The sequence below is a fragment of the Haliotis cracherodii genome, unplaced genomic scaffold, assembly GCF_022045235.1.
Source record: "Haliotis cracherodii isolate W230 unplaced genomic scaffold, xgHalCrac1.p SCAF_16, whole genome shotgun sequence".
Lineage (NCBI taxonomy): Eukaryota > Metazoa > Mollusca > Gastropoda > Lepetellida > Haliotidae > Haliotis > Haliotis cracherodii.
The window spans coordinates 24,181,908-24,207,801 of record NW_027266271.1 but is presented as its reverse complement, the minus strand read 5'-3'; the positions used below and the strand labels follow the sequence as shown (position 1 = coordinate 24,207,801).

The window sequence follows — 25,894 nt, the reverse complement described above, 5'->3', positions numbered from 1 at the left end:
GCCCCACCGGTGGCACCCGTCACAAACACATGCAAAGGCAACTCAATTTGTAAGTTCGATCAAAATGTATTATGACGTCACAGCTCGAAAATGCCGTGAAAGCCCCTTGACCCGTTGTGAAATTTGTATGTGTGGAGTTTGTAACGTATTTTAAGAAACTAAAAGAAAATAGTACAAAAAAAAGTCCACATTCATGTTGTTCGGGTTTTACCCCTGAGATATTCCAACTCTCGAATATATAAATGCCAGTAATGTCATTAACATTGAAGCCACACGTTTGCCAGCCGGGCTCTTGGGGATGGGTGTGGTCGTCCTTCCCCCCTGCACACAGGGGGCGGGGACCTGGGATGACAGCAGGTGCGTGTACAGTTCAGCAGTGCTTGGACCACAGGATTCAACAGAGGCTTTCATGCAGTCGGTGAAGGTTTGGATGATACTGTTGGGTACAAAAAAAAGTAAATTAAGTTCATACACTTTCAACACCTTGCTCCATGTTCCAATCTCGGGTCCCCGTGAAGTTCATGGTTAGAATTTGGGCTTTTCGTAGGACTATCGGGATCTGGTTGTTAGGCTTGCTGCCTTGGTTGTCGCATGCCATCGTATCCTATCCTGCGTAAGTCGATTCTCATGATGTCAATCACTGGCTTGTCACTGTCGTGACGTTAAAGGAGATTGTACGTACATCAGAAATATACATATTCATGTTACTCCGAAATCAGTTGTAAATCAATGTACATTCTCTTGCTAAATACCCCGAGTTCTGTCTAATTGTTGACAACTTTTGGTATATCACATGCCAGGGGATAGATCCAAGAACAGGTATTACGGCAGCTCGGTGGTTTACGTCGACACACTATAGCTGCCAGAATCCGGTCGTTGTGTGTTCGAATCCCGGGTTTGAAAGCATTAGGAACGGGACACGGAGCACTGTTACACACTCATATTCAAGTCATAGAGTCTGGCCACCCTTTAGGACAATAGAGGACCAATCTTGCAATGGAATCACCACGGGTCTGTTTTATCGAAGCACTTACAGTAAATTAATACCCATATTCACATAACTACAACGCAGTAAGAAAACGTACAACTTAAAAATGTTATCCTTAGAGTTGTTCGTTTACTTTCTTACACACCAACTTCTAGAATACCAATCAAACAGCTACAAAGCAGCACATGTTTTAATAATGCAATGGTCAGACATATCCTCAATCAACATTTTATCTATCTACCCGCATATTTGCTCGGGCGTGCTGGAATTAAACATCCTTTTCCCACAGGTGCTCTGGTCGGCGTTCATCACACAACTGGAGGCAAAATCTAGAAAAACAACATACGATAAACACTAACTCGAGGTCCAAATCTATGTCATTATTGTTCAATCATTTTTAAAGGTTTATTACCTTGATTGAAATGTCTTTCTTAAAGTAATATACAAACTAAAATCTGAACAACTGAAAATTGAGCTACCATATGAAAAGTGCCACTGCACTGTAGCTCACCTGGATATGTAATTTATGATGCCAACAAAGACAGACACTTAACAAAAATTAGTTTTAAATATTTTCTGCTTAAATTCTAAACTCTGCATAAATACTGATTTAAACAGAATCCTAAGGAAAAAGGTGTATGTCAAAGATAAGATACCTGCCTGGCGATTTTAGAAGAGACGAAGTTTACGGAACCAGATATGAATTTTGAGAGATTTTAAGAGCATGGTAAAAGAAAGGTCAACATATGAACAATTGCAGGACGCCACAAACTAAACAATTACAACATTTCATTACATTTTGTACACAAATGACCGAGTAATGGCCGTGAATAGATTTTTCAATATGGTTGCTTTGCCCTGCTCTACCGGTAGCAGCCGCCACTGACACGATTTGCAAAAGAATGTGTCTCACACTTGCCGTATTATCATTTTTTCATGTCAATGATACATGTGTTCAAAATACTAATTCTGAAAAAGACAATCAGTGACACAAGAGAAAGGAGAAAAGTTGTGCATCGTCAGCAAAAAATGTCTCAGAAATGTCATATATTGCTGGTGTGCAACCAATGCCAAAGTTGAAAGAAAATGTAATTCAAAAGGTCAACGCCAGAGAATAACCAGTCTCGAATATCTAGCGAAGCATATCTAAATCTTCATGCCAAAACAATGAACATTTGTGTTTTAGCGTTTGTATTACACCTACTATCAAAATCCTTGTGTTGGCAAAATGAGGTCATTCCGAGAGAGGTAGAATGGGGGTCAGCAAACAGGTGTCGCTTGGACGGACTGCACTGTGTCAGGACAGCAAGGATACAGCTGACAGCGTTATGGAAGGCCGAAATGTTGCTGAGAAGGCGAATAAACAATGTTACATGAGAAACCGTGAACAGAATGCCCCCACACGCACTCACACGCACGCACTCAAGCACACACACACACTACACTAATCGGTAGGTAGAAACTATAAAATTGTCATAAGAAAGAAACCAGAAACCATGAAAAGCACCTCGTAGTGCAAGCATGCAATACCAGTTGCATTAAATGTTTTCAAACCCTATTATATAAAAGATATATAAAAATCGGATTAAGAAAATGTCGTTCATTACGAACCCACTGTGTTCTTTGAGTATTATTATATTTTGTATTTTCAACATGACAAAGTGACTTTTACCTGCACATGTCTCTATATTGGGACACTGTGAGACGTTTCAGTATGTAATCCGTCGTTTCTTCCGGTGATGACAACTGAGGCACTTCAAGGTAAATACCATGGTACAATAAGCAGTCAAGAGCTCCGTCCTGTATCCCTTTAGTCGTTGAACAGTCAACACGGTGCGTATGTCCATTTGAGAGTTCAACTGTTGTATCTGTGGTCATAGATCGCAAGGAATAATTATTCAAATGCTTACAAGTTTAACCTTCACAAATACCGACAAAACGACGCGATTTTGCTTCATCTATCCCGAGAAGGGGATGCCTAAGTGTCCTATCCCTAAATATCACTATGATGTTTTATATAAGGCGATTGATGCATTTCATATTATTTTCTCTGTAAACCTCAGATTTCTTTTGATTTAATTTGTGAAACGGCTCATAATTGTTTGAAAAGACTCATAAATGATGCAGATTATTTGTGACGCACACCAAGAAAAGAACATGCATGTCTGGACATTATCTTGACTTTACTACAAAATGTTGAAATCGTACGCGCTGGCTGTGTAACATTTCTTGAACTCTCTTATCAAAGTGGTCCAACACCTTTGCACAACTTCCAGGAGCAATGAGGTATTTCGATGATAACGAAGAAACAGTCCGTATTTATCTTTGTTTTCGTGTGTATGTACTTAATTACATATGCCTATCTTGTGAATTGCGGGGTGTTGTTTCAGACTACGACACATCACCCTGCCGGTAATTCTTACTTCACGATAAGTGAATAGGAAACAGAGCACACACGCAAGGATTACTATCTGTCAGTTCTAACAGTTCTACTCGCAACCGCGTCAGTGCTACAAGGTTCAGAATTTGGTTTCCGAACATCCAACATTTGCTTTATATTCCGTATTTTAATACTGGACCTAAGTTCGGAACCAACAGGTACATTATGTAAGGAACACATAAGTTAAATACTAATGATACAATGTGCAATCAGTAGAAACAATATGACAATTGTAACCTCACCTTCCTTTCGCAAAGCGAAATGCTGGTTCCACAGCCCCGTTTGATTATATGCTTTCAACGAATGATGTCTTGCTCTGGAGTTACGTATGACGCGCACACATGTAACGTCCACGCATTTTAAGGTAACTATTCTGAGCCGTAGCTAACTGATTATCATAAATAAATATTTTGTGCGAAAATTCAAACGCTTTTCGAGACATTTTCAGTTAAACAGATGTAACTCATTATGTCTTACCTTATGCCATGAGATTATATATATATATATATTAACAAAGAACAACATACCTGGTTCATTTTTGCAGCCGGTATCATTCCTCGTTTGATCTTCGTAGATGCGTACTGCAGCATCGCCACATAACCGCAGCAGTGGATATGATCAAGCATCAGTCTTAGCCTGCATCCTAGGGTTAAGTGAGTTAACTTTCAATGCAGAATTGGACAGTGTTTTATGGCATATCACATAAATTTGTGAGGAAAGCACAAAGTGATGCAGATCCTAGACGTTTACCATTTTGGTAAAACCGGATATAGTTTTGAGACAATCAGATACAGAACACAGCTCTTGATCAGGAGATTCTTGGATTCGAACCCATGATCCATTTCATTTAATGTTAAGATATCTGTTTCACTCTCATCATCGTCAGATATAATAAAATCTTGCAAAATACCAGTTCTTGCATTTAAATCTCCTGCATGTATAATAGAAAGATCTTCAAATTTACAAAGTTTCTTAAGTAAACATTGCTCAAGATAATCAATACCTCTAACATCATGGATATCAGACTTTGTTGACGTAGTTTCAGGATGTACGTAAGAAAACAAAAGTAAAGTATCACGTGGTAAACCAAAAAATAAGTGATCAAGAAATATAAATATACAGTCGGTACAAGTTAAATCAACATGTTTAACGTCTTTAAGAAGTTCATATTTGACGAAAAGAGCGACACCACCTCTGGTATTGTATTCACGAAAATTTATCATAATATTGTGATTGGGGAAGCTTTGTTTCATATCTTCTTCAGAACAGTTGCTCCAAATTTCTGTTAAACAAGACAATTCAAATGAAGAGCAAAACCCAACGAAGGAATTGTCCTTCAACTTGCGATTCAAACCGTTAACGCTCCATGACATAAACGAAAAGATTCTTCATTTACCGTTACAATCCAAGGCCCAGCAGAGATCCTAGCTGTAAGCGCCACGTGCGGATCCGCCCCCACCATGACCTTCACGTGAACGAAACGCGGGACGGTCGCCACCTGCGCTGAATACCTTTCTATTAATCTCATTTTCAAGGTCTTATGTGTGAACCTTTCCTTTTTCATAAATCAGTTAATCAAATCTAACTGCCTTTGAATCATCCATTATTGTTTTTAACATTTTATGCTTATTTCTAACGTTTTATGAAATACTCCGAAATACTGTATGAAGTACCTTTGAGTCGTTTAGCATTTCTAAGGATAGACTCTTTCGTACCTAAGTCTCTAAATTTGATATTGGGAGTTTTACTGTTATTCAATCTATGACAAAGTTCAATTGCCATATCTGAATCATCCATTTCCAGATTGTCCTTAATGATTTTACGTACTATATCTTCACATATCTGTCCATGTCTTTGATTGTTTCTCTTTCACAACACCGTGGAATAGCAGATTATTTCTACGGCTTTTGTTTTCTATATAGTCCAGTTTGTCTGTGACTGAAGACAGTGTTGATTTTAGGGTGACGTTTTCTTCCTCGAATTTGTCACATCTCACAGACAGGACGTTAACGTTGCTAGTAAGAGAGTTAATCGACTTTGGCAGATACATTCTTTATCTCGGATAGAAGCTTTTCAAAGTCTGAAGTTTCACATTCCTGACCCGTTGTCAACTTGAGCTGTTTCTTGTATTTCACTGTTTTGGCTGTAGAGAGAGATATACACATTCAGCCACAAAAAGTTAGGGGTATTTTATAGTCATTAGTAATGACAGATTCAGCAGATTCGATAGAATTTGTATTTCTTTGTTGTGTGTCCGTAAACCCTGCCATTGAAATATCAAACGTTCTCGATCAGGGGATGGGTCTTGAGACGATTAATTAGAATAGCCTTTGCTTTAATGTCGTCATCTGCTAAGCCTATTGACATGTTTTCTTTCAACTGTTTCCTTGCTTTAAGGAGTCGTACAATTCCGACAGTATAGTCATCAGTCAAGTTTGTATTTGGGGAAGTGAAATTTTGTTATTTTTGTCATTTGAAACTTTTTCGGATCATCCGTTTAGTGTACATTGAAATGCAAAGTCGGAGAAAATTCATATATACTTCGTTGATCATTGATATACCTGAAGCTTAAGATGAATTCGGAGGAGAAATCCCTATTGATGTGCATAAAGAAACAGATCCGCAAGAAGGGGAGATGCCTACTTCTTGCCTAAAATGTCTTACCCCCACATTTTACATAGATTTCAATAATGATGATGTCCACCTTTTCCCATATTGTTTTCTCAGGAAATTTCAGATGACATTTGCTGTCATTTTTGACAAATTGTGCTCACCTCAAAAGATAGATATGCAATTCTATCAATGGTCAACATGTTTTGTAACAAAACCCCTATGGATCAAGGAATGAAGTTTTCCTAAGTTTTGACAGAATTAAACTTGATTCTTATCTGAGATTGTAAAAAGTCAAGCAAATCCTCTGCGTTTTAGAGAATCCACATTAATAATTCCACTTCCTTATTGTTTTAAGGATAGTGGTTAATCTTCAAGACAGAAATTTGGTGGTACATTTGCTATACCCAGAGATATATCTCTCTTTGTACGGAAACAAATGTTTCTAGTTCAACGCACACTGTCTTGCACAATACCTTTTATCTATTTTGAGAGTATGCCATGATTGTATTCAGGCAGATGTTACAGGCGACACGGATTCCCACGTGGGTGTGTATCAAGCCCTGCATATAATATATGTGCAGGGAAACGTGTATGCTCATTATAAGCGCTGGCAACCATGAGGCTCTTGTTCCTATTCGTGTTCCTGCTGTTTTCGATGGTTTCCGGTAAGTTTATTTACGTCTCTGCCTTTTGAATAGTAGAATGGTTAAATGGGCTATTCACTCCATAAACCGGGACGACGTGGTGTCATCAAGTATCATTAATCTGTTGTTACTATTCGCTAGATACTGGGTCCTGGGGGTGCTTGGAGAGCCTATAGGATTTTGATTCTGCTGAAATAATGGATCATGCAAACACGAACACTATGATTTATGAGTGTAATTGTAACATATATTTCTCGTTTTATTTGGGGCGGTGGATTAGCCGAAGATCCGGGTCTGATTCATCACATGGGTACAATATGTGAAGCCCATTTCTGGTGTCCCTCGCCATGATATTGCTGGAATATTGCTAAAAGTAGCGTAAAACCAAACGTATTCACCCACTCATCTTATTCGTGTTATACTGAAAACATCTTTGGTGTTATGGCGACTGAAACTCGAACCCTACCAATTTCTTGCGTAACCCAGCACACCCTGTACCATCGCAAAACGTGATACAAATTTGCAAATCTCTTGAGCACTAATATATCTGTTTCTTCCTGTGAAAGCTAAATTTTCAATGCGAGGATGTTGATTTAGCAATAAGCGAGAACAAATTAGAAGAACTCATTGAATAATTTTCCAGGGAAGAATGGAACCTCAGATGTGATCGATTTCTCCCAGCAAGTAAACTGCAGCGATCTACAATCTATGTTGTTAATTGAACAGAAGTGTTTTGACGAATACGGCGTCACCTTCAAAATACCATCCTTAAGCGAAATCACCAACTCGTCCGGAGCTGCAGTATTGTCTTCGATAACCCCAGGTTATTTAGATGACATGTGTAGGTTAGTATGAACAATTCCTTTAATAACACTTTAATAACATCAACATTCATACTTCATGCTACTATTAATGATGCTTGTGGCATTGGAATAAAGAAAAACAAGATCAAATGATAATGATAATTGAAATACTACCATTATGATTTTAGTGCAGTGACTGATGTTTTACGCCGCAGTCAAGGATGCCTTATTATCAATGTATGAAGTCGAATATTGATCGGGCAATCTGGTGACTGGCGTTTTTGATGCATGTCATCGAATCCCAATTGCTCATGCTGTAAATCGGCTTGATGGTTTAGACTCGATTATTTGAAGACTGCCACCCTAAAGCTGGAATATTGCAAATCTCAATAAAATCAGACATCCCAATAGGTTCATGTCAGAACGACCTTTCATCCCATCAATCAGTTAACCAGATCGGGAAAGTGACAGTTGGAAAGTGTTTTCTGATCATGCAAACTCGAAATGGTTAATACGAGGTATTCCGAACGACAGTAAAGGGCTGTACGACTGATACCATAAAGGATCGTCTTCGTCTCGCTTTAAAGGATAATAAACATTTGAAAGTGACTTTAACAGAAGAGAATTGACTATAGCCCGTAGGAAGTACTTGACAATTAATGGGATGACCTGAGGGCTCTGTTTAGCGGTTGCTATAATGCTAAGTGTGGTGCTAATCAACAAACAAAGAAACAGAGTAGTATTTGACATTAACCCTGCTCGAACAACAGTATGGTTGTGTTGGGGCTATGTTTCTGCAATTGCGTATCTCTTGATTATATGAAACAGAATATATGATACATTCAACCTTTTTATAACATTGTTGCAAAACATACGAAATGATTCTCGTTCACGTTGTCCATGTAAAAACATTGTCATTTGACGAAACGTTCAGGAATCTTGACGGTTATGGGAAGGCCGCTGATTGTGTTGGTAACATAAACAAGAAGTGTTTAAAACAGACCGATACGTATACGACGTCAGACAAGATAAAGAAGTGGCAAGAATATGCCTGCGCCAACAAGGACAGTGAGTATAGCATAATTTTTAACCACTGACAAAGGAATTGGACACAATTGTCACCGGATCCTATCCGTTATGTCAGTAATAGACAATAGTAAACGCCAGAGAATAAACAGTCTTGATTATCTGCTCAAACAAATTCAATTGGTCTTAAATCACCTCTGATAATGTGACATGTATCAGTGTTACGAATTTCAAACTTGAAACGCAAAGCTAATCCTAGAAATGGATTTGTACAAGTTAAAATTGTGAAATAAGTAAATGACCAAACATGATTAATGTATTTTATTCAAAAATACAGTTTTATGTTTACAATCAAAACAGGCAGTACAATAGTCAAACAAATGGCAATAGCAGTAAGTATCAAGCCTCACAATATATTTCCGAGGACTCACGAATGTCCAGAAAATTTCAGTCGAATGTCGTTAAACAATGCTGCCTCTATTTTAGAATTCAAAATGGTTTTGGAATTCGGTAATTTCAGATAGGTATCCCGTCTGTACTTGATAGGTAGATGAAATGCAAGACAAGTTGTAAAAGACATCGAATCGCACTCTTGTCGCTCTTATATAGGTACAACCACCCTTTTAGAAACTGTCCAATCCTGAAACTTCTCGAATGCTCAAGACTGTCATGTTTGTAAACAACCAAGGGGTAACTCTATGTCTCTGAAAGGCATTTTTATGTGATACACATAAGGAAAAGAATATATATATTATTTTCCTTATGTATATATATATATATGTAAGGACAACAAAATTAAAGTCCAATAACAACTTGGAAAATGAAACTGTTTGTGGTTCCTGAAATGTGTAATATTCTGGAATTTTTAGGGAAATATATGTTTGACTGAGAATGTTACTCAAGTTTAAAGAGTCAATTCCCTTTTATGATATGAGGGATGACTTCAACCTTTCAATAGTCACCTTTTGTTGAGCAATATTCCAGCAGCTCCAGCCTTTGGTGTCTACATTTCACAACTTTAGTTGTACAATCGAGCATACTCTTTCCTTCAAGGAACGTTCTGCGACCCTTGTGCAAAATTGTTTGATCAAGGCTACAACATTCAAGGCCACATATAACATTCAAGCTTTCCAAAGCCGTCCTCTTTCCTTGCTGGTTACCATACAAAATTCTGTTGTAAGCTGAGTAACTCGTGTCGAAAGTTACTGTTGTATCTCTCCAACATATTTCTAGCCATTAAAGGGACATTGAAAGCCACAGATGCGTTTTTAGTTCGAAATGTCAAGTCTTCAAAACGTTTTGTGCAGGATGTATTAGATGTACAGTTGGATTGAATTCAGGATTAGTTTTTTAATTTTTGAACCACGTAAGATGTGTTCGAAAGAAAAATGTTCGACATACTTGGCTGAAATATATTGTTTATTGATAAACCTCGATAACTCGGCCTTCATAAACTGAATAAATTGTTCAAGGGGATGTACAAGTCCTTTTGGCTCTGGCTCTGTGAAATCTGTGAAATCAAATCACTCGAAACTACAACCAGCTATATATAGTACTTCGAGAAATGAGGTTTCTCGGTGCACTAATTCATTTTATTGAAGTCAATTTGGTTTCCACCTTAGATGTTAAGAAACTTGCTATCATTTTTAACTTTAGCATAAGCATCCGTAAGAACTTACACCAGTTCATTAATAAAACAGTACTGTTTTTATAATCACCGGCTATCAAGTTGTTTAACTATTAAGTACGTCATTGTTCCTCAAGAGCTCAACATGACCTGCATGGTCGAAGTGACGTCTAAAATGGGGGACTGTCCCGATGTCAACAGTTACATGACCACCAACGATTACCTTCACCTCAACTTTACTGAGTTGATGCACAAGATAGATTGTTTGTGAGTAACTTGTCGTCAAATACTTGTATCCTTCTTTAAAATGATACAAACCGTGTGTGTGAGTGCGTGTATTTGTCTCATGACCACCATTCTTAGTTTTTTATGGAAGTTCACAGGCAGGAATTGTGTAATTCACATCAGGCCTGATTAAAAGATTATTAGATTCTTGCTTTCCTTTTTTCCCCAATAGTCGTACATGGTATCATAGAAAGGCTGATTGATATCCATGAACAGGTTCTTCCGATATTTACTTTTTCCAAAAACTATAAAACATCGAATCTTTGACATTCCATCATTAGCAACTAGAAGATATCAACCTCATTTAGTCTTTACATGAAATACATTACATTAATAACAAATCCGTTGAAAATTAATTTGATGTGTCTTATACATGAAACAGAGCTATAACCCCTCACAATCTAATCAAAATCTTAATTGGTTGATTTCATTTGAATTATCTATGTCAGGTCAGCACAGATGTCGTCGCTATGTGCCCGAAAGTACATACCAGCCTGTGGCGAGGCCGCACTCCATATCTATGAAGCAAACGTGCCAAACAACACAGACTGCTCGTCAATTGCTACAGGTTCGTCACAACAGGACTGACAGACATCATCACACATATATGAACAGTAAAACAGCAGATGGATTAAGGAAATGTAGTTGTGTGAAAAGGCTATTAATGAACATTATATTAACTCTGTTGTGAGTTGAGTAAAGGTGTAAATAATTAAATATAGTTACTAGTATATACGATCTACAGCCCGAACGTTAAACTGTACCTGTCATACTCATAGGGATGCTGGCGACGGACCATTATATATTCAACATTTCTCAAAACCTAACTGTCATATCATTTTGGTGTTGTTTGACTGTAAAACATTCTTATTCATTTATTGTTGCAAGAGCTTTTAGATCGATGATCATGATGTCAGTCGGTGGATTATCTGTTCGAGAATCGATTTGTTACAGACCGCCATCGTAAAGCTGGAATATTCTGAGTGCGGCGTTAAACAACAATAAACAAACAAACAAACAAGCAATATATTCTGAAATAAACAAATTAAGTAAGTCAGATCACTGGTATTTGCAATGTGCATACACATTTTCTGGTCGTTTCATCGAGTACGTTTGGGAATCATTTATAAATACATGTACCATGTACCATGGCATATTCCTGAGACTTGATATTAATTCATTGACTTCCGTCAGGCCCAGACATCACCAGCGTGGACTGTTCCACCACTGAAAACATCCGAGGCAGCTACTATCAATGCTTAATGTACAACAGTGTATTGCTAGATGTCCCAAAGCAACTAACAAGTGAAGGCACAAGCCATTACATTATGAACGCTATGGCAATGAGTGAAAGCAAGACGATGTGCAGGTATATGTATTTTTAAGATATCGCTTACTACCACCTCGAACTCCTGTAGTTACAAGTGTCTGTTTGAATATTAATATAAAACATCAAAGCCAAAGAATAACCAGTCTCGAGTATCCATTGGACAAAAAAGGCAAGATAGCAGTTGAGTGAGTGAGTGAGTATGGTTTTACGCCGCTTTTAGCAATATTCCAGCAATATCACGGCGGGGGACACCAGAAATGGGCTTCACACATTGTACCCATGTCTGGAATCGAACCCGGGCCTTCGGCGTGACGAGCGAACGCTTTAACCACTGAGCTACCCGACCGCCCCAGATAGCAGTTGAAATTATATGAATGGATCACGGAAAATCAGACATCGCGGGTAAGGGATTGATCAATATTAACAGTTTTACAAATTTAGACAGTAGACGTGAGAAAAGTAAAGTTCTGTTTACTTATGTGCAATCTGCTCTCTGGCGTCTGTTATCTGTCGCCGTCTTCGACATTATCCATAAACATTTTCTTGATGTTGCTTCAATTGTTGCCTGAAAGTGTACCAAGAATTTAGGGCATGGTTATCCATCCGTAAAGAAGCGGAATTTCATATGCGCACAGAAAATAGCGCATCCTCCCGAGGCAAGAGAGTTAACTGACTATAAAAGTCCAGTTTCCACTTTTAAAGCCAGTTAACCCTCTTGCCTCGGGAAGATGAAAATAGCGCGGCATAGACCTTATAGTCTCCAAAATATATTTCTCCATTTTCAGGGTTCCTTTTAAATTTACCTATATAGAAAAATAAATATCTTAATCTTTTATCAACCAGTAACATTATTTGTCAATTGTATGTAATTACAAAACTTTAAGAATTGTATTATTCGAATGTACATCTAATTCATGCTTCGGAAATACTTATTTTGAGAACTTTTAAAATCATTTTGCTTCCATTTACTATCTTCCGAATTTTCTTATGTAGAACTGATGCAAGCATTTTAGACATTTTAGAAAATGTATGACCAAACAAGCAGGCTACGTTTTTATGAGACGATACTATTGAACATTTTTACACCAGGCACAGTTGACCGATATGAAATGATTTTCAAAAAGGGCACATTAAAGGGAACGTGAACTTATTTCAGAAGCAACTATCCCAGCATGAATTATAAATGACTAAATAGTACGTGTTACATACACAGAATATACATAAACATACAGCGAGCTCCATAAGTTACGTTCTATATCATACAGTAATCTGAAGAACTACCAGCTGGCAGTGAATTGTACTCTGTGGGTACAGGAGCAGTGCAGTGACCACGTGATGAAGTCCGCGGTGGCCGACTCCCAGACAGTGCAGAACGGCTTGGCTAAACTCTGCGGCCACATTGGGGGTGAGATATACGGCAAAATGTCCATCCTTTATTTATACGTGTATGTCTTTGTTGAGACTCGAGACGCAACATTCAAGTTCCATTATTATACTTGTGTAGAGGTTGGCATTTTCATTTTTTTTAAAACCCGGTGAGATTTGAAAGTCATTTTGAAAGTATACAGCGCATGGATACTGTATATTTATTTTATTTCAAACTTGTATATATTAATTTAAATCCGGGATATAAAGTCATACATGTCTTCGATATTTAGACGTCTTGAAGGTGGAATTTTTAAAACGGCGACGTTTAAATTTAAAAATGAAGAACTATGTATATTTTAGAAAAGGCATTCATTTTTATTTAATTCAAAGTTGTATGTTTTTTATTTAAGAATGACATAGTGAATCTTTCTTATAATTGTCTGTTCTTAGATTTCGACTCTCAGTGTGTACAGAATGCACCTAAAGCAGCATGCGGCAGTGGCCATGGACTCCACGCTTTGGATTCAACTAGCCCAGGACACCTGTGCGCGTAAGTAAATTACATCAAAGATCTTTCGGTTCAAAGACACCGTGACGGTCTGAAGAATGCTCACTACTTTATTAAATATTTCTATGTTAGATCAATGGTGTATGCACGTGGATAATAGGTAAAGTAGTTACATGCACGTGTTAAGCTGCAAACAATATAACAGGCTCTACCCTGTTTACAACCCACAAACAATGGACTTGTCCTAAAGTGTCACTGGTAGTCCAAAAGGATATCACAGTATGACTGAACGCAACTTTAATCAAGCTAACTCAGTAATATTCCATCTAGATGCATTAACCGGGGACCTATAAATAGTGGTGGTCAGTCAGACCAGTGGTTGATAGCATGAATAAAGATCCACGCCTGGAGTGCATGATGAAGCACAATCACCCAGGTGACACACTAGAACCACCAGATGTTCATTAAGTTTCTGACACCCATAGTATATATTGTAGCAAAACAAATAAAAGCGACCCTATGGATAACCATACGAATTCTCTTTTAAAAGTAATGTCCATTGTGATATGGTTATGAATAACTAGTGATGATGACAGTTGTTCCCGATGTGATCGTATCTGTTCCACCAATGACACCCGTCACAAACACGTGCAATGGAAAGTCAATGGTTGAGCTGAATTGTTTCGGAAATGTCTTCCACAAGTCTATCAAACACATTTTAATAGCTTTACTAAGGTCTTTAATGTTGCAACCCTGATGGAACAACTTATATGCATGAGTCGTATGAAGATTTATTGAATTTTCGAACGAAAGCGTTAGCATACACTTTTTAAAAGCTTTACTTATGCCTTGAATGTTGTTACCCTGATGTGTAGGTGTATGAACCTTTATTCAATCTTCAAACGAAGGAGATGGACCAGCTTCTGTAAAACGTGTACTACCGGTAACACAGGACATGTGTTCCCTTTACGGGAACACCTTGTGTTCCCTTTACGCGAACACATTGTGTCATCTCTGACTCAGTATGATGATTTCAAATAAGTTTCACTTTTTGCCTTTTGCGCTTTATGGAATATGTCCGTAATCCAGACTGGTTATTACCTGGTATTAACGTTTTCTTAATCACCAAGCTACTCAGAATTGTACATGGTAACTCTGGAAGTGTTTTTGCTTGTTTTCAGTGACACTAATGCCACCCAGAAGTGTCTGGTGTCTGCAGTGAGCGGCTGCAGCAAGACGACTGTCAGCATGTACAAAGATGTCCTGCTCAGCCAATCCCCGTCTATGTGTCTGAAGACAAAGATTGGATCAACGTCGGCGCTGATTGGCTGACAAAAATCCTACATGACAGTATAAATACGCGATTGTACTGCAGTTAACCAATGATTCAACCATACATATATGCATATATAAATATATAAATTACATGCGCAAGACCTCCTGCGTAGCCAATCGCCGTCTATGTGTCTGACCGCTGGATCAGTCGTAATTGGCTGATGAAGATTGTCAGTTACAGCTTCACGTAGCTTAAAGGGAGATTAAATATGTTCAAATATTTACATCAAAGTTGATTTAAGGTTTGTTATTCCTGTGTTTTCCTGGTTTGTCCAGGTATTTTGCAATGCTAACCCATGTTTAGAAGTGTAATATTTTTCAAACATGACCTTCTGAGGATAAAAATCAATAAAAATACCCGAGAGTTATATATTATAAATAATTATTGGCTGTAGTTTGACTTAAGATAACCACAGAACAAGAATTCAGTCTCTGATCGGGTTCTGTGCTAGCTGATAACACAAACAAATATTAATATGAGGTTTGTAAATAAGGGCGACAGAACCCTTTCCAAATCCAATAGAACTTTCTGCTTAAAGCAGAGTCGATTATACAATTCCGATCATATCATGAGCATGTGTTGATGAATCACAATTAAATAGTAATGATACCAGGTGTTCGCGAAAAGGTGAGCATATCCTGCCCAACCGGTGGCACCTGTCACAAACACATGCAAAAGCAACTCAATGTGTAAGTTCGATCAAAATATATTATTACGTCACAGCTCGAAAATGCCATGAAAGCCCCTTGACCCGTTGTGAAATTTGTATGTGTGGAGTTTGTAACGTATTTTAAGAAACTAAAAGAAAATAGTACAAAAGAAAGTCCACATTCAGGTTGTTCGGGTTTTACCCCTGAGATACTCCAACTCTCGAATATATAAATGCGAGTACTGTCATTAACATTGAAGCCACACGTTTGCCAGCCCGGCTCTTGGGGATGGGTGTGGTCGTCCTTCCCCCCTGCGCACAGGGGGCGGGGACCTGGGATGACAGCAGGTGCGTGTACAGTTCAGCAGTGCTTGGACCACAGGATTCCACAGAGGCTTTCATGCAGTCGGTGAAGGTTTGGATGATACTGTTGGGGGGTACAAAAAAAGTAAATTAGGTTCATAAACTTTCAACACCTTATTCCAATCTCGGGTCCCCGTGAAGTTCATGGTTAGAATTTGGGCTTTTCGTAGGACTATCGGGATCTGGTTGTTAGGCTCGCTGCCTTGGTTGTCGCATGCCATCGTATCCTATCCTGCGTAAATCGATTCTCATGATGTCAATCACTGGCTTGTCACTGTCGTGAGGTTAAAGGAGATTGTACGTACATCAGAAATATACATATTTATGTTACTCCGAAATCAGTTGTAAATCAATATACATGTACAAATACCCCGAGTTCTGCCTGATTCTTGACAACTTTTGGTATATCACTTGTCAGGGGATAGATCCAAGAACAGGTATTACAGCAGCTCGGTGCTTTACGACGACACACTATAGCTGCCAGAAACCGGTCGTTGTGTGTTCGAATCCCGGGTTTGAAAGCATTAGGAACGGGACACGGAGCACTGTTACACACTCATATTCAAGTCATAGAGTCTGGCCATCCTTTAGGACACTAGAGGACCAATCTTGCAATGGAATAACCACGGGTCTGTTTTATCGAAGCACTAACAGTAAATTATTACCCATATTCACATAACTACAACGCAGTAAGAAAACGTACAACTTAAAAATGTTATACATAGAGTTGTTCGTTTACTTTCTTACACACCAACTTCTAGAATGCCAATCAAACAGCTACAAAGCAGCACATGTTTTAATAATGCAATGGTCAGACATATCCTCAATCAACATTTTATCTATCTACCTGCATATTTGCTCGGGCGTGCTGGAATTAAACATCCTTTTCTCACAGGTGCTCTGGTCGGCGTTCATCACACAACTGGAGGCAAACTCTAGAAAAACAACATACGATAAACTCTTAACTCGAGGTCCAAATCATTGTAATTATTGTACAATCAATTTAAAGTTTTTTTTCCTTGATTGATGTCTTTCTTAAAGAAATATACAAACTAAAATCTGAACAACTGATAATTGAGCTACCAAATGAAAAGTGCCACTGCACTGTAGCTCACCTGGATATGTAATTTATGATGCCAACAAGGACAGCCACTAAAAATTAATATTTATACATTTTCTGCTTAAATTCTAAACTCTGCATAAATATTGTTTTAAACAGAATCCTATGGAAAAAAGTGTATGTCAAAGATAAGCTACCTGCCTGGCGATTTTAGAAGAGACGGAGTTTACGGAACCAGATGTGCATTTTGAGAGATTTTAAGAGCATGGTAAAAACAAGGTCAACATATGAACTATTGCAGGTCGCCACAGACTAGACAATTACAACATTTAATTACATTTAGTACAAAAAGGACCGAGTAATGGCCGTGAATAGATTTTTCAATATGGTTGCTTTGCCCTGCTTTACCGGTAGCAGCCGCCACTGACACGATTTGCAAAAGAATGTGCAGTATTATCATTTTCTCATGTCAATGATACATGTGTTTAAAATACTAATTCTGAAAAAGACAATCAGCAACACAAGAGAAAGGAGAAAAGCTTTGCATTTTCAGGAAAAACATGTCTCAGAAATGTCATATATTGCTGGTGTGCAACCAAAGCCAAAGTTGAAAGAAAACATAATTCAAAAGGTCAACGCCAGAGAATAACCAGTCTCGAATATCTACCGAGGCATATCTAAATCTTCATGCTAAAACAATGAACATTTGTGTTTTAGCGTTTGTATTACACCTACTATTAAAATCCTTGTGTTCGCAGAAGGAGGTCATTCCGAGAGTGGCAGAATGGGGGTCAGCAAACAGGTGTCGCTTGGACGGACTGCACCGGGTCAGGACAGCAAGGGTACATCTGACAGCGTTATGGAAGGCCGAAATGTTGCTGAGAAGGCGAATAAACAATGTTACAGGAGCAAACGTGAACAGAATGCCCCCACACGCACTCACACGCACGCACGCACCCACACACTCAAGCACACACACGCACACATTTCACTAATCGGTCGGTAGAAACTATAAAATTATCATAAGAAAGAAACCAGAAACCATTAAAGGCACCCCGTAGTGCAAGCATGCAATACCAGTTTCATTAAATGCTTTCAAACCCTATTATATAAAAGATATATAAAAATCGGATTAAGAAAATGTCGTTCATAACGAACCCACTGTGTTCTTTGAGTATTATTATTTTGTATTTTCAACATGACAATGTGACTTTTACCTGCACATGTCTCTATATTGGGACACTGTGAGACGTTTCAGTATGTAATCCGTCGTTTCTTCCGGTGATGACAACTGAGGCACTTCAAGGTAAATACCATGGTACAATAAGCAGTCAAGAGCTCCGTCCTGTATCCCTTTAGTCGTTGAACAGTCAACGCGGTGCGTATGTCCATTTGAGAGTTCGACTGTTGTATCTGTGGTCATAGATCGCAAGGAATAATTATTCAAATGCTTACAAGTGTAACATTCACAAATACCGACAAAAGGCCGCGATTTTGCTTCATCTATCCCGAGAAGGGGATGCCTAAGTGTCTAAACTTCAGATTTCTTTTGATTTAATTTGTGAAACAGCTCATAATTGTTTGAAAACACTCATAAATGATGCAGATTATTTGTGACGCACACAAAGAAAAGAACATGCATGTCTGGACATTATCTTGACTTTACCACAAAATATTGAAATCGTACGCGCTGGCTGTGTAACATTTCTTGAACTCTCTAATCAAAGTGGTCCAACACCTTTGCACAACTTCCAGGAGCGATGAGATATTTCGATGATAACGACAGTCCTTACTTATCTTTGTTTTCGTGTGTATGTACTTAATTACATATGCCTATCTTGTGAATTGTGGGGTGTTGTTTCAGACTACGACACATCAAGCTGCCGGTAATTCTTACTTCACGATAAGTGATAAGGAAACAGAGCCCACACGCAAGGATTACCATCTGTCAGTTCTGACAGTTCTACCGCAACCTTGTCAGTGCTGCAAGGTTAAGAATTAAGAATTTGGTTTTGGTTCCAACATTTGCTTTATATTCCGTATTTTAATACAGGACCTAAGTTCGGAACCAACAGGTACATTATGTAAGGAACACATAAGTAAAATACTAATGATACAATGTGCAATCAGTAGAAACAATATGACAATTGTAACCTCACCTTCCTTTCGCAAAGAGAAATGCTGGTTCCACAGCCCCGTTTGATTATATGCTTTCAACGAATGATGTCTTGCTCTGGAGTTACGTATGACGCGCACACATGTTACGTCCACGCATTTTAAGGTAACTATTCTGAGCCGTAGCTTACTGATAAGCATATTAAATAAATATTTTGAGGGCAAATTCAAACGCTTTTCATGACATTCTCAGTGAAACAGATGTAACTCATTATGTCTTACCTATGTCTTACCTTATACCATGAGATTAACAATGTATATATATTAACAAAGAACAACATACCTGGTTCATTTTTGCAGCCGGTATCATTCCTCGTTTGATCTTCGTAGATGCGTACTGCAGCATCGCCACATAACCGCAGCAGTGGATATGAACAAACATCAGTCTTAGCCTGCATCCTAGGAATAAGTGAATTGAGTGAGTTACTTTTCAACGCAGCTTTGGACAGTATTTTATGGCATATTACATTAATGTGTGAGGAAAGCACAAAGTGATGCAGATCTTAGACGTTTAGCACTTTGGTAAAACCCATGATCGCGGATATAGTTTTGAGACAATCGGATACAGAACACAGCTCTTGATCAGGAGATTCTGGGATTCGAACCCTTGATCCGCGGATCTGGCTGTCACGGATGAGAGACGCAGCGTGGCACATTGAGCCGCTCCTTAAACCACTGGGCTACTTATGCCCCTTGCAGTATTGGAAGACCAACAGGGGAGTAGGGAGTGAACCTTTTATTGTTTACCTTTGATAGATACATTACATATGCATCGAAACCTATCAGAGCCTACTCTATACTTACACTTGAAGTATACTTGAAAATATAAAGATAACGTTTTTGTGAAATACAGCGATTGAGTAAGTGAATTTAGTTAACTCCGCAGTCAGTGTCACAGCTATGTCGCGAGGGCCTGCAAGTAATACTGAGCCCGGACCAAGCTAACAAAGGAGTGAAAGCATGACCAAAGATCTACAACTCCGGGTTGCGATGAAGCAATAAGACAAGTCATAGATGACCACCTTTCCGAATTTAGTAAGGCGTAAGGTAAGGTACTGCGGGCCTTTTTATTGCTAGTATTGCTAGTAACGTAGCGAAATATCAAACGTTACAATCAGAAAGTAATCAGTCTTGATTATCCGTCAAAACAGATTGAATTGGGCTTAAAAAAACAAAATAGCGGTTATAAAAATATGAATGAATCCCCGAAAACAATTGATGATGTTCACACACACAGACACACACACACGCGCGCGCACACGCACACATGCACAAACTTACACACACACGCACGCACACGCACACTTGTTTATTTGTTAGCTGTAAATGATTTGAGTGTTTCAACTATATGGGAGTGACTGTGTTAGGGATTAGATCAGTTCAGGTCAGTCTGAACGGGAATACACGCCTAAGGAGTGTGGTCATATGGTCCATTACATGCAATGTTCGAAGCATTATGTGCTTAATAATGTATAGTTAATGCAACACCTGACAGTCAACTGTCAACTGTCAACTTACAAACACGTATCTGTTTCACTTCCACCAAATTCTTGCACGGCTTGTCGTGAACACTCATTAAGTTGAGTAAATATAGAGTATACACAGGCGACAGGACTACCTGCAACGAAAGCAAAAATCTAAGACGGGAGACAGGGATTACTGATACAACGTAGACATAATCAGTCATAAATAATCATATTCCATTTTTTTTGCATTTATTATTTGTGTCTCTCAGTGGTATACTATACTAACAGAAAAAGTAACTGTGCTTCATATAAAGTTCAAAAGAATTAATTTATTCAAAATCTTTCAATACATATTCATTAAGATATCTCCTCGACTTGAAGGTCGTGATACACAGTTTGCAAGTGCATATTAATGTACGGCGCACAATTTGGATGTTTGTGTGTTTGTTTGCATGATACTGCTACACGTGTATTTTTAACGTGAATATCATGTAAAGTTTGTTTAACTATCAGATCCTCATCAAGATACTTCTCTTTAAAATTGATAACCTTTATGCAATACCATGGCTTGCTGAAACTCAACGTATGAGTGAGTGAGTGAGTTGGGTTTGACGCCGCTTTTAACAGTATTACAGTTATATCGCGGCGCAACTCTGCACAGCGAATCGCGGCGCCTTAAACTGCTGGGCCATACAGGAATGGCGCAAAACGAAGTTGCCAGACATCTTAATGTTCATCGCAACACAATATCATCTCTTTGGTGGCGTTATCTATAGGCGGTCAACACTCGCCAAGGTGTCATTCATCTACGTGTGACGTCACGTCAACAAGACAACCATATTTTGTTGGTGCATTATGGAATTGATACCAAACTGCCACATCTCGGTTGAGATCAATTTATGGCAGAACCGTACGCAACCGGTTGAGGGAGCTCAACATCCGACCCCGACGTCCATCGATACGCCCAATTTTGCTTCCCTGTCACCGTCCGGCACGCCTAACTTGGAACAGCTGAGGTTCAAAAGACTGTGACAGTAAACTATTCCACAGATAAGTTTCCAGGAAAACTTGGATGGTCGTGCATGGGACTACATGCGGTAAGGAGAACCTGGCACATAAATTGTTGTACTTCCATGGCCGGATGTTTCTCCAGACCTCTCGACCATAAACGTGTTTTGGATGAGATAGTGAGACACCTACGACAGGACCAGAACCAGCCGATAACGCTAGCTCAGTTGGTCAGAATTATTGACTGAAATTTGGAACAAAGTCTCCCATGCTGTTTTCACTCATCTGGTGTATTCAATGCACCTCCTCGTCTGTATCAACGCAAATGGTGGTCACACCCGATATTGATATTCTTAATGTATTGCCTCTTTAAGGGCGTGTCGCTCTGTTTCATGTCTCCAGGTGTCAATGAATTTGTCATGATAACACTTTGATCAGGCGAATGTCCAAATATTCTCTTAATTCTTACTTTAATTCGTCAGGTTAAAAGGGATTAAGAATCATTTGATCGTCTTCACGCCACACTAAAATCTCACTTGATAGAAACGAACACGTTGCATTCAGCTGCTGCGAGTTATCCGATGTACTGTAGGCCGCAATGGGTATACTCCTGTTATCATCGCAGCTGTATATGATGTACTGGAGGCAGCGAACAACTTTGGAGTAAGCCTCAGTATTTCTTGTGGGAAAAAAGGACGAGAAAAATGTCATGACATTAACTTATAAAAATTAGCTCTAGGCCGGTGTTATCTCAGCTGCATTGGACAGTTTCTTTTCGATATTTTTGATTCTGGAACGGTTTCTTTCATTATTGTCATTCCTATATTTTAACATGGTACCACAATGCTGTACTAAGATCTATTTGTCCACGTTGGCCCTGACTCACACAAAATAATACAATATGAAAAGTGCAACATCTTTGATATTTCAGGGCCCTGCGATTTTGGAATAGAATACGTTCTCCATAGAAAAAAGAAACGCACAGATTTTTAGTAAATTCATTGTACCTAATGAAATCGATATATCTAATTTAATATCATAGATACAAATATGAAATGTTTGAGCTCGATAGTCACATGTTGTCGTTGTACAAAGGAATTGAAAACTGTTCATTGTCATGTCACATAATGCCGCAAGGTGACGCTAAACTCAGTGTGACCGCCCCGGGCAGCAATCGCGGCTGTGCATTTACTCGGCACTGACTTGATAATTGTACGTATTATGTCCTGCACAATTCTGCACCAGTCTGCTAGTAAGGTGTTGGCCATTTGTGGGAGTGTCTTCTGCGTGTTCTGACGTTGACGCACACGTCGATCGAGTTCATCCTAGAGGTGTTCGATTGGGTTGAGATATGGATATGTCGACGGCCAGGGCTAGCCGTTGATGTTTGCAGTGGAGCGTTGTCCTGTTGACACCCGAATGCCATAACTTGCACCTCCGTTTTGCTTTACTATTTTCCTCCATGACACTTTTGAACAAGTGTGAAAACAATGCCGTTTAATACATTGCAAATCGACAATGGCTGCGTTTTGACGTATCGTTTGTCGAATATCAGGCAACCAAAATTTTCCAACATATATCCAATTTATATACCGGATCATTTGTGTAGTCAGGTTCAATGAAATACATACTACCTGTGCGTTTCTTTTTTTGAAGGGTGTACGTTTCCAGCAACCTATGCTGGCCGTAAGAGGCGACCAAATGGATCGAGTGGTTAGAATCGGTGACTTGGTTAAGAGAGTGTCATTGCACCCGAAGGCGTGGGTCGTTATTCGCAATATCATAGTCATTCTTTATATATAATTTTTATATTAAATTTAATCCAATTTTACTTTATGGTGCTGAAATATGGGAATTAAAACAATTTAATGTGAAATGTGAAAGGTTTCTTGGTGTAAAAACCAACACATCTAGAGCAATGGTTTATGGAGAATGTGGTAGATTTCCTCTATTTATATATTCACAGCTAAACGTTATTAAGTACTGACTGAAACTCCTTAAAATGAATTCATCGAGGTACTCTGTGAAATGTTACAACATGATGATGTTATAGAATACGAATGGAAAGAATAACTGGGTAACCGATGTGCAAATATTGTTATTCAATAGTGGTTTGGGAAATTTCTGATTGTACAATCTGAAAGTGAATATATCAGTTCTTTTCTACAGAGTGTTATAGACATTTATTTGCAATCATGGTCATTTTCCTTGACATTATCGAACAAATTCTTATATAAAAGAATTTTGAAAATGCATATGTACACTGAACTCTATCTGTTTTATGTAAATTTTCCTCATTCCTTGGTAATATTTCGATGTTATCCCATGATTTTGCATCGAGAGTGAAAGATATACAAAACCTTCAAATGTGAAATAGTCAAGGTAAAGGGTTTTGTACTTGTATGTCCATTGTACTCCACTGCCAGAAAAAATATTTTCCTGTATTCTACTTTAATGATCAAAGATCAATCTATTGTTAAATTCCGACAATTCCGACAAAACTTGGCCATATATATATAATAGTTCACATTGTGCCTAACACGTCTGCCATATGTACTATGGGCCTTTGGCTCTGTGGCCTTTCAAGTGCTCGAATAAAGATTGATTGATTGAATATATATCAATCACTGGATTGTCCAGAATCGATTATTTACAGGCCACCATAATATATAGCTTGAGTATTGCCGAGTGAGGCGTTACAAATATATAAACAAACAAACAAATGTTATTTCAAGCGAGGGTTTACGGTTCATGTACACATTCCATTTGTCTAATCACTTAAACATGTTACCTGGTCCACATGACCATCTGAGTTACTTTAGAGCTTACTGCCACTGCACAGTATACTGCCCCTGGGAAGATCCGGGTTACACTTGATCTTCAGTGCCCCAGAATTGTCGTGACAGACGACTAACGGGATCGGGTGGTCAGGCCCACTAACTTGGTTGATGCATGTCATCGTATCCCAATTGGGCAGATCGAACACATGGCATCAATCACTGGAATGTCTGCTTCGGACTCGATTATTTACAGACCACCATCATATAGCTGTAATATGACTGAGTACGACGTTAAAGAACAAACAAACAATCAGACAGACACAGCATACTCACTGGCACACTAATACAGTGTTGCTTATTAGAAGAGTGTTGGCCGCTATGACAGCATTGTGGTCCCCAGTGGTCAGACTCAGAGGGTTCTGAATACTGAGCGGAAGATTGTGCAAACTCAAGCATTGTTGTTGAGCTGCAAGCACGGCAGTTTGGTTCGAACACAGCAGGTTTGTCGTGAGAGCCTCTATTTCTGGAGTAACCGTCACAATACCTGTAAGGAGAATGAACAGGTGATATGTTTATGGTTATTCTACCATAACACTGAAACATGCGTGATTCTAGATAATAAAATAAGATTCAAATCAGATATCTCATTCCATCAGATACCTCAAAATTAACAAACCTTTAACACAAAAACATTGCATATGAATACATCGATCAATTGATAACCCACATATCGATGCATATAACAATGACTGCCAATAACTTATTAGAACTGCTTACAATCGCTATCTGAACATTATCAGAATTTTGGCGACGTCTTTGATCTTAACCTTGACTGAAATGAGATGGTACCACCTCAACTAATACCCATAGCTTACAAATGACAAACGTTTATAAAAGCCGTAGAATTTAAGTTAAAAAAAAGAGCAGTGTCTCATTTCTCAGTCGCCTTCAGTTCATGAGAGGCCGCATTCATCATCTACAGGGTGGTTCCGTTGGCAATGAGGTTGTGTCAGCAGGTTTCTAAAGCGCTCCGCTCCAAATTGACAAAAAGGGGTATCTAATCTACAGTTAGACTACCTTCAATTACAAAACACAGCAGGGTGATCTCGTAATTAGTTTTGTTTTGGAATAACGACTGTAAAGGATTCTGTTTCGTATCATTCCGAATATTAGACGTTATGAACCCGATACATGGGTGAGTGATTTGGGTTAACATGCCGTCGTCGTATGCCAGGAATGTTACTTTTTTATATGAATACACTTTTCGCGATTCCCTGGTGTCATCACTGATTTTCAGTGACCCAGTATTGCAGTTCAATCAGTGAGGTTTGCTTAACGTTCGTAGTTTTCCACTTTGAAGTCGCGCACGGATATTGTGTTGTCCAATTAAGGCAGCATGAATCTAGAATTCGAACACAAAACCAG

General features: G+C 38.7%; 2 protein-coding genes and 1 pseudogene across 2 annotated transcripts; 1 reads left to right on the top strand and 2 right to left on the bottom strand.

Moving 5' to 3' along the window:
* Window positions 1-207: 207 nt before the first annotated feature.
* LOC139463970 (uncharacterized) lies at window positions 208-4,070 on the bottom strand (annotated as a pseudogene).
* Window positions 4,071-6,575: 2,505 nt separating this feature from the next.
* Window positions 6,576-15,198, top strand: LOC139463968 (uncharacterized). Its single transcript, XM_071245438.1, has 9 exons — window positions 6,576-6,706; window positions 7,329-7,530; window positions 8,423-8,556; window positions 10,279-10,408; window positions 10,876-10,994; window positions 11,621-11,795; window positions 13,022-13,161; window positions 13,575-13,674; window positions 14,814-15,198. The coding sequence occupies exons 1-9, from the start codon at window positions 6,658-6,660 to the stop codon at window positions 14,962-14,964; spliced, it is 1,200 nt and encodes a 399-aa protein (XP_071101539.1). The 5' UTR covers window positions 6,576-6,657; the 3' UTR covers window positions 14,965-15,198.
* Window positions 15,199-15,799: 601 nt separating this feature from the next.
* On the bottom strand, window positions 15,800-19,613 carry LOC139463969 (uncharacterized). Its single transcript, XM_071245440.1, has 5 exons — window positions 19,499-19,613; window positions 18,258-18,453; window positions 17,776-17,918; window positions 16,828-16,915; window positions 15,800-16,044 (listed from the first exon to the last, which is right to left on the bottom strand). The coding sequence occupies exons 1-5, from the start codon at window positions 19,611-19,613 to the stop codon at window positions 15,816-15,818; spliced, it is 771 nt and encodes a 256-aa protein (XP_071101541.1). The 3' UTR covers window positions 15,800-15,815.
* Between the last annotated feature and the right edge of the window lie 6,281 nt (window positions 19,614-25,894).

Coding starts and splice junctions, on each gene's coding strand:
- LOC139463968 (XM_071245438.1), top strand. CDS start 6,658: ATGAGGCTCTTGTTCCTATTCGTGTTCCTGCTGTTTTCGATGGTTTCC. Junction 10,995..11,620: donor CTGCTCGTCAATTGCTACAG/GTTCGTCACAAC, acceptor GACTTCCGTCAG/GCCCAGACATCACCAGCGTG. Junction 13,162..13,574: donor ACTCTGCGGCCACATTGGGG/GTGAGATATACG, acceptor GTCTGTTCTTAG/ATTTCGACTCTCAGTGTGTA.
- LOC139463969 (XM_071245440.1), bottom strand. CDS start 19,613: ATGCAGGCTAAGACTGATGTTTGTTCATATCCACTGCTGCGGTTATGT. Junction 18,454..19,498: donor CGGCTGCAAAAATGAACCAG/GTATGTTGTTCT, acceptor CTATGACCACAG/ATACAACAGTCGAACTCTCA. Junction 16,916..17,775: donor CGAACACAAGGATTTTAATA/GTAGGTGTAATA, acceptor TTGTTTTTCTAG/AGTTTGCCTCCAGTTGTGTG.